This window comes from Aulostomus chinensis, chromosome 16 (genome assembly GCF_037954235.1).
Source record: "Aulostomus chinensis isolate RoL2024-O1b breed Wild chromosome 16, RoL_Achi_v1.0, whole genome shotgun sequence".
NCBI classification, from domain to species: domain Eukaryota; kingdom Metazoa; phylum Chordata; class Actinopteri; order Syngnathiformes; family Aulostomidae; genus Aulostomus; species Aulostomus chinensis.
The window spans coordinates 12,310,172-12,324,366 of NC_141335.1; the positions used below are offsets into that span (position 1 = coordinate 12,310,172).

The 14,195-nt window shown below is 41.7% G+C and overlaps 1 protein-coding gene across 2 annotated transcripts; it reads left to right on the plus strand.

The window, feature by feature from the left end:
- Positions 1-5,454: 5,454 nt before the first annotated feature.
- Positions 5,455-8,971, plus strand: LOC147247523 (uncharacterized). Of its 2 annotated transcripts, none has more exons than XM_086180377.1 (10): positions 5,455-5,838; positions 5,919-5,984; positions 6,141-6,297; positions 6,481-6,588; positions 6,699-6,747; positions 6,870-7,032; positions 7,616-7,772; positions 7,921-8,028; positions 8,315-8,363; positions 8,586-8,971. In XM_086180377.1, coding segments are annotated over exons 1-10 (1,032 nt in total). In that variant the 5' UTR covers positions 5,455-5,836; the 3' UTR covers positions 8,759-8,971. The 2 variants fall into 2 exon arrangements, with proteins under 2 accessions (XP_086036503.1, XP_086036502.1); XM_086180376.1 differs by having other exon boundaries at positions 5,463-5,838; positions 6,867-7,032.
- Positions 8,972-14,195: the final 5,224 nt, after the last annotated feature.

Genomic DNA, 14,195 nt, shown 5'->3' on the forward strand with positions numbered 1-14,195 from the left:
TATGGTATTAAAACTAGTTATATCCTACTACTTGGGTGATGCTCCAAAAAAGTATCAGCTGTCCGCTAAATCTGACATATGGCCTTGAACGTTAAGATAATTTAATTGTGCGCCCTTTTGAACTTTCTGAATATTAGCAGGCCAAACTGGGTTGCAGAATATCATGTGATGTGTTGGGGGAGAGCTCATCCTCAAGTAATGTTGATTATCTTTGTGTGCATCCAGTCATATTATCACATGCACTCCTGATACAGCGAAGACTCATAGCAGGTTGCTCACTGGGGCCTTGGGACAACAGTGAACATGTGACTTTGACCTCAAAAGGTAGGCCAGTGCTTCAAAGGCCACTATGAGTAATGAGTTGTCATTATTTAGAATATTGGAGCACCTAGATCAGTCTGAAATGATCCATTAATGTGACTGATGGACCATTTTCACATATGATCAACGGAAACTATGGAAAAAATTGGGGTTGCGTTATTTTGTACTACTTAAAACAAAGAATCCTACTTATGCGCAGCTGTTAAAAATCCTGACTAAGGATATAATATTTTGTGGGTGTCCTTGTGTCCAGCACCCCAGTGAAAGCTGGTATGCGGCTCATTGTCTGTGAGAAGTACAAGGTGTGAGTTTTCATCAAAAACTATAACCCCACTATGCAGTAACGGAGGCTTTCGCTCAGGGCTGGCTTAAAAATAAAGTGAGATTAACGCTCCAAAGTTGTTCAATCAGCGGCACAGAGCGCAAATTTGATTTTGCTGATGAAGCTCGCCAGCCTCCTCGTTCCTGTTCCATCCCACATCTTCATTCCCCATCACATCCATTTACTTCACAAGAGGATTTTTTTCTCTTCAAAAAGGAAAGAGCTTCGTTAGTATGCAGAGCAGTGCAAGTACAAACGGCACACTTCTCTTTTCCAGAAGTATGAAAATTAAATATTCATGACTTTATGTGTGTGAGAGACGGAGAGAGAGAGCAAGAGCGAGAGTGAGAAAAAGAGAGAGAGTTGAGGATGTAGAAACTTACAGTTGTCATTTTACACAAGCCTCCAGCCTAATTTTCATAGCATACTCCCCTCAGGTAGGACAGCTGCACTCTCCTTGCACCTGTTGGCTCTTCGGACCCAAAGAGCAGACAGAAAAATAAGTGTTTTCAAACTGTCTGTCTTGTGCCATTTGCCTCTCTCCTCTCTGTTCCTCTGGGGGTTGTCACTTCAACATGGTTGGCGATGTTTCTGGCAGTGAGTAAAAAAGACTTTGCTAGCTAGCAAAACTGAAGGTAAACTAAATGCAGAGAGGCTTTGAAGTCATGGGTTGATGCTGCAAGGAGGACAAAGACTGTATAAATGCATTTTTAAGCAGTTAAACCGAAGGATGAACTCTCGTGTTTCTGACATGTGATGAACACAGCATCCTTTAGTCTTGGGATGCCCAAACAATTCTCACACCAAAATGCGGTGATGGTAACAGAGATGAACACTGCCAGAGTCAGTGAGCGTTGGTCACTGGGTTATTTCACTGAGCCGCCTGAATCTAAATCAGTTGACAGCATGAGAATCACATCTCTGTGATAACAATAATAATAATAATAATAATAACAACAATAACAACAACAACATTCTTCTTCTTCTTATTGTTTTTATTATTATTACATATATTTTTTCTTTATGCATCATTTCCAGCCTGAAGCAAGTATATAGTATATTAATAAAGCTTGTCGGCAAAAATGTACTTGCACTTTTGTGAGTTAAAGCAGCTCGTTTTTAAAGAAAGACTCCCACCTTATAGGAAATACACACATACCGTCCATCCTCATCAGAGCCACACAAGAAGATGAATGCTCTTCGTTCATCTGTGCTGCGTTACCCCCAGAGACCAAATTAGTGCCAGATAGCTTAGCACAATGAATTATGGCAGGTGAGAAGAGTCAGCATATATTTGTCAAAGGTCATCAAACTTTTCTCCGAAAAAAAGTTTTGCCCTGCATTAATATAACAAGGACTCACTCCAAAATGAACATTTAAAATGATTAGATGCAGGACCTGAAAAGTCTTGCTACAACTGGGCGACAAATGAAAAAATCTGTTAACAACTGGAAGAGAAACTGCTGCTACTAATGGCCATGTTTATAAGAGAGGAAGCGAGGATTACTTTTAGACAAATTGTGAACCCTGAAGCTCATTTATTTGACCCAGAATACACTGAGGGGGACATAGGGGTTTTGGAGGCTTTGCAGGCAAGATAGAGATATGCTAATATTTCCCATTCACTGCCATTCATTGTGCTAAGCTAAGTAGCAGTCAGCTGGCCTCTGCTCCCTTATGCAGTACAGAGGAGAGAAAGGGATCCATCTATCAGTCCGTAGCAGGGCCATCAGGAACAATTCAGGGTTCAGTATTTTGCTCAAGGATACTTTGAAATGGTCACCGGGGGAAGTGAGGATTGAACCAGCGACCCTTTGGTTGCTAGACAGACACTCTACCTCCAAGCCATGTTGTGCCCCAGTTGAAAGCTACTTTTACCAAAAAGCAAAAAAAAAAAAAAAAAAGGCACAAAAAAAAAAAAAAACCTGGAACAAAAAATGAAAGAATCAAGGGTGGCACGGTGGTGCAGTGGTTTGCACTGTCGCTTCACAGCAAGAAGGTCCCAGTTTTGAGCCCCGGCTTGAGTACAGGATCTTTCTGTGTGAGTCTCCATGTTCTCCCTGTTCCTGTGTGGGTTCTCTCTGGTACTCCAGCTTCTTCCCACCGTCCAAAGACATCAAGAGGAGACGAGGCTGATTGATACTCTAAATTGACTGTAGGTATGAATGTGAGTGTGAATGGTTGTCTGTCTCTTTGTGTTGGCCCTGTGATGGACTGGTGACCTGTCCAGGGTGAACCCTGCCTCACGCCGAACGTAGCTGGGATAGGCTCCAGCCCCCCCGCGACCCTAAACAGGATAAGTGGTAGAAAATCGATGGATGGATGAATGAACAATCAAGTATAGCATTTGCTTGTTAAGGAAGGTTTTCTTGTGTATTTTACAGCATAAAGACTAAAATGACCATAAAATAAAGCAGAGGGCCAACATATTCCCTACACGTCAACCACTGATGAGAATCACAAGCTATTTTTGGATTCTGCACATGTTCAGAGGAGCAGCTTTCATCAACAGGAATGTCTGTGTTAATTTTCCAGTGCAAGAAACAAATTTAGAATGGTACTGATATTGTTATTGCTCTTCCTCGGTCTAGCTAAATTACCTGCACATCTACATATGCTTTATCACTCATCACCTGAATGCACAATACCTGGACCCTGAAACCGGGAGCAGCAAAATGAAATTCAACCGTCATTAATTATATGATATGCACCGGAGCAATTTACACTCAGACATTTGGAAAACCAGTCCATTAACTCCACCAGACTCCAACAGACTGTCCACTGGACTTTTACTTAAAATGGGGCATTAACTCATTGTTTTTGTGTACAATTTTGTGTTTATTATAATTGTGTGTATGTATGTATGTGATGTGATGAGACACTTTGAAAGTGCCAGAAATATAGCCTGATTAAAAACAGTTAGACTTTTCGCACTGCTATGACTGGCGCGCTAACATGCATTGTGTTTTTATTATGGACGATGGTGTACCCTCAGTACTCTTCACAGAGGGTAGATGACTTATTGATTGAAAGCACTAACTCATTCAGACGAGGCATCTGGAGAGGCCTGGGGGCTCGTTTTAGTCCTGAAATCAGTCCCTCTCTCTGCTCTGTCCTTCTCCCCGAGAAACCTCGCATATTTTACAGTAAACACCCAGGAAAATTTCAATTTATATCTATAAAAAATAACACCACCTGGAGCAGAAGTTTTGGAAATTCTTGCTTTTCTTTTGTTTCATTTAGATTCAGCATAACAGCTAAGTTTGCCAGAATTACAACTTAAATCCTTTGTGTAAATTCAGGCACTTCGGTTTATTACCCTGAGCATGCAAAATGAATATCACTTCTGGGTTTTTACAAATAATAAATGAGCCGTCTTCTCACATCTTTGCTGAGTTGACTAAGAGGAACTGCAACACACATTTACAGTCTTTCAGCTTCTCCTTTCGCAACAATTGCAGCAATACATTTAAAAAATACATCTCCACAGCTGCAATTGTTGGCCGTGCCCATATTTTGTGGAGAGGGAGGTGGTCCAAAGTGAACTCTTCTCAGCATGTTGCTGTTCACAAATTGTTGAGTGAAGCATATGAACGGAAGAGCTACCAGGGTAACTTTGCTTGATGTGGCTCTCCTCATTATTTAACATTGTCAAATCTAAGGTGTGACTTGTAATGATGAAGCACCAGACAGGAAAGTTTTATAACTGTCTTTGATTATTTTCTGTATCTGGGTGTTTACATAACCAACAGGGACTCCAGTCATTCAAATCTTTCCAATACTGAAATGCAAGAATTACATAAGTGACTGCTAAATGAGCCATTTGTCCACCGTAAGGTACATACTGTATGACTGACTGGGCTTGCAGGTTTTCTGCAATACTTCAGTGTGCACCGCTGCCACGTCAACACAGTAGTTTTGTTTTTGACTGTATTACTTCCCCTTCGCCTACAGCAGGTCTCTCCGCTCTTGTAAAAACAGCTTTCTCTATTAAAAATGCTTTGGTTCAGAACTTCAGGCCCCACTCAGGTGGTAACTACCAGACAAAACTTCAGCCTTTCCCTGTATCCTAAATGTCATCTGTGAAAGTATTATGGTGTATGATTTGTCATTTTGATGGCATCAGAAGTGTACAAACAAAAAAAACACTGTTCATTTTTTAAATATGGTGTGTTTTCGGCAGCACAATGGTGCAGTGGTTAGCACTGTCGCCTCACCGCAAGAAGGTTCAAGGCTCGAGTCCTGGCTTGGGCACTGGATCTTTCTGTGTGGAGTCTGCATCCAGCCCCCCCCCCCCCCCCCCCCCCCACGACCCTTAACAGGATAAGTGGAAGTAAATGGATGGATGGATGATAGGGACGAACCAGCTTAACCTGAAAATGGCTGGATGGATAGGGTGTTTTCAAAATAAAACTTGGACTCAGATGACACTGTTGACTCTGGCGTCTTTGGCGAGAGTGAGGCTTTCGCGGGTAGAGCTCCCTCTCCTGGACTTACACAGACACAACTAATTGATCGCCGAGCAAAGCTATCGCGTACTCTTCTTCAGTTTAGCAGGACATATTCTGCTTTTGATAGATTGTGACACTTCATTGAAACCTTACTCAACTAACGAATTGTTTGTGTTCGTGTTCACGTGCTATTTATCGTGAAGAATGGCGATACTTTTGATTTAACTGAAATTAACTGTGGCGTACGTGACATTTAACCATTAAGCTTTCACACCCAGACACAAACTGAATTGACAGGTTTGATGGGTTAATTTCCTAACAAAACTTTGGATTTGATATTTTCTATGAAAATGTTTGTAAAAAAAAAAGAAAAGAAAGAAAAAAGAGTAGCTCCCTGACCGTTCAGTTCGCGTCCGTACAGTTTGCGCGACTGTAATTACTTCGTTAGAGTCCTTAAGGTGTAGCTCAAAAAACCTGCGACATACTTTACTATATAATTTAATTTATCCTTAGAAAAGAAGATACTGCTCGGTGAGAGCGTGAAAAGAAAGAATGAAAGTGATACATTGCCGAGGTGACAGGCTCATTTAAACTCCGAAAAATACACGTCAGAAGCAGGTTCGGTTGGCAACCTAGTTACCATGGCAACGTACAGGTAGCTACCAAAACGCTAGCAGCTCAAATCGATTGCAGGGCTTTCAAAAGTTATCTTTACAACAAATACATCCAACCTACTGCAAAAATGTAAGTAACACTCACTGATATTGACGTTTTCAATTCAAACCCAGTCTGTCTTATTGGCTTTCTCTCTGTCATCAATGTAGGAATGGACAGAAAGACGATGATGACCCTCCCAACCTCGCAGCCTCATCTCAGGCCTCCAAGTCACAGTAAGAATGCTCACATTGAACGAAACAAGTATTGTTAGTGGTAATCATGGACCGACAAAATCTAAATGAACTCATGTTTTAAAATCATATTCAGCTGTTTGTAACGTTTCTTCATTAAACAATGTGGTCTTGCTGCTCTCTTCTGTGCTTCCATAGAAAGAAGAAGGCTGAGGACCAACAGGAAAGGGGAAAAACACACATAAAGAAGCCACCAAACGCCTTTATGATCTTCAGTAATCAGGAGAGGCCAAATGTCATTGCCGAGTTGAACATAAAAAATAATGCAAGGGTCAATGAGGTGCTGGGACAGAAGGTTAGTGTGTATACTCGAGACAGCTTCATCAGTGTTTTGTGAAAGATGTATGTGTAAAAGCAGCGTATGACACAAAAGTACTGAAGGAGATGGTGGAAAGCAGACTCACGAATGTGCGACCTGAGTTCTTTCATGTTCATACCTGTGCATTTACAATCCTGTTGTGTTGTCATGTGCCCACAGTGGAGGTCCCTGACTGAGGCTGAGAGGACCAAATATGTAGTTTTAGCCAAAGAGGAGCGTCGCCGCCACTTGGAGCGTTACCCCACCTGGACAGCCAGGGACAATTATGTGAGTCCAGAATGCTCACTTCCAACGGTCACACGTTCATGTCTCCCAGTTAAATCTTGCTTTATCAGCTGATTTCAGGTGGGAGGTCTTATGTGTTGGTTTCTGTGTAGGGAAAAATGAAAGGAAAGAAGAAAGATGTCATCATAGTACCTGTTACAGGTATGTTTTCTTTTGGAATGTGATATGAACAAATATTGTTACCACACAACACCAGATAACATCTAGAACAGGTTTTTTTTTTTGCGAATCACTGTTTTGTTTTTTGTTTTTTAATATAGCAGAAGCTTCACAGCGGTGCCAGCAGTGTGTGTGCGAGGTGTGTCACATGCCTCGTGGGTGTGAAGGCCGCCCGGCACATTCTGTTGCGGTTCATAACTCAGGAGAAGATAGTCCCTGTGAGGATGGAGGGGCAGATCCCTCCATCGCGCCTGTTTACCAATCAAAGTAAGGTTTCTCAGGTTGGACAAAAAAGTATTTTACCTTTGTGATTTGCTCATGAGCAGTGACTGATCAACCTCAATTCACTCAAAATATTTTCCAATTGTCTCTTATTTGTCTACACTGGATTAATATAATGAAGGTGAGTTCTTGCTAAACATGATCGAGTGGATCGATGACAAAGTCATATGCGAAGATGTGATTTGACAGCAGGCGATACCATTCACCCTTTTCATTACAGGCTTCATGTTGCACTGCCTCCAGCACACAAGTTGCAGATATTAAGTTTTTGGGAAAGTCCACGTGATGCGATGCCCGGAAGCCGATCAGCGTTGAACACGCCTTAACACCGCTGACATCTGTTATGGCATGTCACTATGTAGAACTTAGCCGACAAGCTAACTGTTGCACCGTCTGGGTACCCAGAGCTGAGCTTGAGGACACAAGTTGGTCATTAAATGTAGGGATATTTGAGCTTGTGCTAATGCTTCTCGTTGTTTTCTGTTGATTATTGTTTTTTTCATAAAACAGTCTCTGATCAGTTTCACAATAACACATGGTCTCACTGTTCTCCTCTATGTTTCCATAGCAAGAAAAAGGCTGAGAATCAGCAGCAAGTTGGTCAAACACACATAAAGAAGCCACCAAATGGCTTTCTGATCTTCAGTAATCAGGAGAGACCGAATGTCATTGCCGAGTTGAACATAAGAAATAATGCTAAGCTCAATGTGGTGCTGGGACTGAAGGTAAGTGTGTACATTTGCTAAAGTTTCATCAAAGTTGGGAAAATAACAGATTTTCAAAAGCAGTTTATGACACAAATGTGGTCAGAGTTGATAGAAAAGTGGAAACCTGTGTGTGTGTCTACTGTGTTGTGTTGTCATGTGTCCACAGTGGAGGTCCCTGACTGAGGCTGAGAGGACCAAATATTTAGATTTAGCCAAAGAGGAGCGTCGCCGCCACTTGGAGCGTTACCCCACCTGGACAGCCAGGGACAATTATGTGAGTCCAGAATGCTCACTTCCAACAGTCACATGTTCATGTCTCCCAGTTAAATCTCTCTTTATCAGCTGATTTCAGGTGGGAGGTCTTATGTGTTGGTTTTCCTTTTGTTTTTGTTTTTTTCCCAGTTACCATACATTCACAATCAAAGAAGATAAGGACAGTGTACACATACGGGAACATTTACACAGGCACACACACAGACACATGCACTCACACAGACACACAAACACACACGGACAAAGTATGACTTCTCCTTTAATGTGGGTTTTTTTTTTTTGTGTAGGGAAAAATGAATGGACAGAAGAAAGCTGCCACTAGGGTGCAGGTTACAGGTATGCTTTCATTAGGAATGCAATGGAAACAAATACCATGTGACCGTACAGGATTTAATTACACCATAATACATCATGAAAATGCAAATGGATTTATTGTATGCATTTCAATATGTTTTCAAAAGATATGTATTTTTAAATGGATTATTAATTGTGCAGAGCAGGTTTAATGAACAGAATTTTATTGTGAAATTAGCTGACTGATTAGTGTTGGTATTGCAGCGGCTGCACCAAAACGACCTAAGAAAACACCAGCTGAGTCCCAGGAGTCCCAGACTGACCCCCATCATCCGCCACCGAGAGCAGAAGCTCCGGCGCCGGCCCCCCCGGCCCCCCCAGCTGCTCAACCACAAACATGGTTCCTGAACATTAGTGAGCCAAACTGTTGGTTTTAAAGAAGGTTTAGACCCTGTACTACCTGAGCAGCCGCATTCTGATCTAGAAGGAGTTAAAAAAATAAAATTATTTAATAATAAATGATATATTCAGATGAAATGTATAATATATAATGTGGCTGCAAGAAAGGGCTGGGGCTGGCTTCTCCTGGCAGAGAGGGATCTTTGCTTGTTTGTTTATGCTCTTGTTAATAAATGAAATTCAACTCCAACTGGAACCATTTACAGTATCTCTCTGGCCGTTCTGTACTTCTGTTACCAATTATTTTTGCATCTTAGTTCACACCTCTGGTGTTTAGACAAAGAGATATCGTCATCAGAGTCAACAAAGACCAATATTCCTCCACACATGGTAAACAGTCTCTCATTGGTGGGGCAGAAAATCCTGATGATCCAGCCAATGTCATGATACTACATCTAAAAATACACTCAGCAGACAAAAGCACATATCAAAGACCAATCAAAAGAGCAAAAAAGCAAACGTGAATGCGAGGATATGACTAGGGACAGACAGCCATTGTATAACAGGAAGGACCAATCTGCAGTAACGCTTAAAACTCCTTGATGACAAAAATAGAGAGAGAGCTAGGACGTTAGATTGCAGCTATCTTGTGTGTGGCTAGTGGTGCAGAGATGCCTGACCTGTCCATGTGAATTTATTCTCACAAGGCTACGGGCCGACCTTTGACCCGGCACACATTAACTGTCCTGTTAAATGTCAAGCTGCACCCGGTGAGAGGGACAAAGATTGCATGCATAGAGAGACAGAACAGGATCAGCTGAAACCATATCAAACTACATGTTTGGCTCTCATTGGTAGATTCCACTGAGAACATTCAAAACAGGAAAAGAATGGGAGCCAAGTCCCAGGCAGAGTTCTTAGGATTATTTATGTAAATGAAGCTACATCCGAAAGATGTTAAAAGTTGCTCTTAAGTGGTTTGAAAAAGAATGTGTTGCATTTGCACAGCAGGGTGGCTCACAATGACAATGCTGCTTTACTGATGACTTCATCTTGAGAGGGACATGAATGCTTGTAACAAGCTGCACGTCACACCATCTAAAAAAAGTCATGACACTTCAGTTAAAATGTCACACAATAAAAAAGCCATGGAATTCAATTCAAATCGAATAAATTCAAATTAACACACACAAACAATTCAAATACCTGGGAATCTGAAATACTCGCTATAAAGACGATACACTATCCTATAAAGACTTCTACGAAGCAAATGTCTTCTCTTTGATTGCCTTTTTGGATATGAAACCTTAAGACATGCTGTTGTTCTCTGAGGGCAAGGATTAACATCATGATGAGTGTACAACATAGACTTCTTTATTTGTTCCAAAGTTTTCCTATTTTTTTAACCAATTTTTTCCCCCCAAAATTACTTCATATCCTCCTTCATCTGGAACAAAACCACGATATGTAAAGGCATACGGGCGAGGCCTTGTCTCCAGTCTCCTTACATTATTATTAAGCTACTAATGTCAGGGCTTTAACATACTGGAAGAGTGATAGGGACGGATTTGATATCTCTAAATGGTTAATTTCGGAGCGTACCATCCTGTCAATCAACCTTCTTTCCAGCACGACTGTGCTGCGAACATCCACTGTTACAGCCAATCTCACGTCATTCCATCGACTCTGTTTAGGAGGTCATTAGGCCTCTGCAGTCTCTCCCTCTCTGCTCCATTAACTAACAATCATCTGCATGTATCCCTTCAGTTTTGGATAGAGCCTTTGACGACTGACATAAAAGGATGCTATCACCGCTGGATCTCTATGCAGACAACAGTTTTGCATCTTTTGAGCAACTGGTAAACAGATTTCATATCCCAAGGTCCCTTTTTTAAAAGATGCCCTCAGTTGTGGGATTTTTGTGCTTCGTATTCTGATTGCGTTCCTTTGCACCCTCCTAAACCATTTCAAAAATATATGGAGGGAAGATATAGATGAAGAAATTCTTGATGCACTATGACGGAAAAAAAATTCAAAGGATCCACTCCTCATCCACAAGTCACCTGCACGCTGTTGTATTATATAATTTTAGATACGTTAGTGCATCGACTTCATTGGTCGAAGGATAGGTTGTTCAGAATTAGACCTGAACTCGACCCGATGTGACCGATGCAAGCAAGATTCCTCAGCTTTACAGAGAAGGATGACGTGCACTTCCACCTTTTGAAAGTGTGATGAAGTGTTTCTCAGGTCAGGACTTGGAACATCGACAAAGCAATAGAGGCTGCTGGAGCACATGGATCACCTATTAATGTTTTTCATTCAGGTGCTGATATTTTAACATCGCAAAGTGTCTCCCTCTGCAGAAGAAAAGCTGCTAAAGTTGTGACATTCAGTGATCCTCGCATCAGTTGGGGAGGTCTCCAGTACTTCAGAGATGTCAAAGACACTGCGACTGAAGTGGAGCTTGTTAGAGTGATTCGTATTTTATCTCATCATATATTCACATGTGATTCATATTTTATCTCATTATATATTCACATTTGTAACGAACTTCCTTCTTAAGTGACTACACACACACACACACACACACACACACACATACACACACACACTGTTTGTGTATGCATTAAGATTTATGTCCGAGGCTCCAAGTGCTGGTCTCGGACATCTCGGACATCTCGGACATCCACCGTATATGGAAACAACGAAAACCCAACACCCCACATGAAGAGAACCACCTGTGTCTCAGACAGGTTTCCTGCATAGCTAACACCTTATATGGAAATAGAGGAGCTTCTACGTCAACCACATGTTTTCGATCACGCCTGTAACTATCTTGCATTAGTCACGTGAAGGGATGTGTTTGAAATATGCTTGTGTAACTGGTGAACACCCTCTTGTTTGAAATTGAATAAAGATACACACGAACCACTGGGGGTTCGGAGACCGTTCCAGTCGTCTTGCTGAAGAGACTTGGAAGCTTCGCTCTCCCCTTGCAAGTGTTGTTGTTTGAAAGAGAAGTTGTCACTGCGTGTCTGTTCTCAGTCTACCCTAACTGGGTGATCAGGAACTGAGTCTCACACTCGGGACAAAGGGAATCCCCAACAGAGCTGTTTCTGGGCAGCGCGGTGCTCACTGAGTGAGTGCTGGGTGTCACTGGCCTGCCTTGGCAGTGTACTGTTTGTTTTTTTATGCTACCAGTCACTGTCCTGCAGGTCTTGTTGAAGACGGGATCTTTTAAATGTGCATGGGATGATCTGCTCCGTGCTTAGCAGACATATCTGGCTGTAGAGTTGCTCAAGGCTTGTGCTGATGTAAATGACATTCAAATCACTTTGTAACATGGAGAGCTTTTTAAAACAGTAAAAATGGATGTCCTCAGCAAAGTTAGTTGTTACTTTCGAACCAATTAACATATTTTGCAATGAACACAAAAACTTTGGAGGAGTTTTCTTCGATGACTCCGCTGGGACTTGTCCTTACTGGTAGCTGCACATTACTGACGTGCTGCCCTCTAACTCTAGATCACATTGCAGGTTTTTTTTCTCAAACTCTAATTGGTTCTACCCACTTCTAGTGGCAAAACCACAGAGAATGTCACCAGTTTCTGCAAGAAAAGTGTTTAGATTCCACTAAGTTTATCATCAAGGTCCAGGGATGCATCAGTCTGACATGGCACCATTAATGCCTGCAAATGATCAATTATGAACACTTACATAATGCTAACATAGTGAAAAAATATTCAAATCAAACAGATTTCATCAGCAAAATAAATTGAAAACTGAACTGCGGGTCAGATGTTTTGTGTGACTCACACACCAATTTAAACATCAGAATATGCGCAAGGGGAATTCTCTGTAAAATGGTAATTGAAAAATAAATGCAGTGTTTAAATCGATCCCTGTGTTAATCTGTGTTTTCTCTGCGGTTGTGATCGGGGTTAGTCGTTACATAATGATGAAACGATCTCATGAGTAAGTAACCCTGACATTTACTCAACTATTTCCAAACTTGTTAGAAGCTAAAGACAACAAGGCTGTAGCTGCAGTCACGCAGAGATATTGTTTTTGCTTCTGCAATAATCCAATTCTGTCTCTTGCTGTTTCTCAAATGAGGAAGCTATGCTGAGTGCCAAACGCGCCTCTAGTAAAAAGCATTTCGCTGTTCCTGTTCCATGGCTGGCCAGAGAAGCTTTAATTACAACCCCGATCTGACACTTTCAGTTTACAATTAACGGTAGGTGGGTGCGTGTGTGTGTGTGTGTGACTGTGAGTGTGTGACTGTGAGTGTGTGTGGATTCCTAGTAGATGACTGTGTGCGTACAGGTGGGTTATTATTTGCATATTGATATAAATCTAAGTGTGTATGTGTGCTTGGAGATTTATGTCTGTTTAGGCAAATATATTGCCATGTGCCTGCACCCTAAAAAATTCATTACAAGATGCACGTTGCATCTAAACTCTGTTTCACCATCTGGAGACTCTCACAATGAATCAATCTATTTTGTTCAACATAAGAGTCATTTGATTTGAATAAAACCCATCAACAGGCTGCAGGCAATTCCATACGTGGTTAAGAAAGGCTGACTTTACCTTTCACTATAAATAGCTCACCTGATGTTGCCCCTCTTGGCACACTGAAGTTGTCACATTCTGGCTTACATGAAACAAAAGGGCCTGGTGCAGGTACATTCCAGGGATGTCCCAAGAATACCTACAGACTTCCAAACTAGGCTAGTCATAAACTGGGCCAGTGAGGCAGCACTCGGTCTAATACTGTATGTATCTGGGCCTCGACTCAGGAGGGGGACAGGCAGTGTAATAAGTCTGTCTGTCAGCTGACGGCTACATCTGATGTGCCCCCACCCCATCCAACCCCCCACCCCTCGTGACTGCTGTCATCTCAACATCCTGCCTGCTGCCTGCAGAGCGAACCCCAAACCAGCAATTTAAATCTGTGACAACACACAAGCGCGTGCACACACGCGCGCGCACACACACACGCACACACACACACACACACACACACACACGCAGACAACCTGTCTATAGCTGAAATTAGCTTGCTGAGGCTTGAGGGTAGTTCTCTGTCTCCCCATCAATTCACTGCTCCTTCATTCCCATTCGAGATAAATGATGATACAGCAAATGATGCTCTTAAATATGCAGGTTGCAATTGCAGGATATTATGACACTTAATTCTTTAAAATATGGTAAATGGAAAATGGACTCAATTTATATAGCGCTTTTCTACCTTAGCGGCATTCAAAGCTCTTTACAGTGTCATCGCATTCACCCATTCACCCATTCACACACACACTCACACACTGATGCTGAATGTTTAGTCTCTGTTGATTTCTCTCTTAAGAATGATATTTAACTGCTCTTCAGCCAAAAAAATGGCAGCATTAACTAAACTTCAAAGACTGTTGATAAAGTAAAGATCATATTATGCAGCATTTTAGCAAGTCAT

Bases quoted from the DNA above. Each gene is read 5' to 3' on its own strand.
- LOC147247523 (XM_086180376.1), top strand. The intron at 6,589-6,698 runs GTGAGTCCAGAA...GTTTCTGTGTAG, and splicing joins GGACAGCCAGGGACAATTAT to GGAAAAATGAAAGGAAAGAA. The intron at 6,748-6,866 runs GTATGTTTTCTT...TTTTTAATATAG, and splicing joins CATCATAGTACCTGTTACAG to CAGAAGCTTCACAGCGGTGC.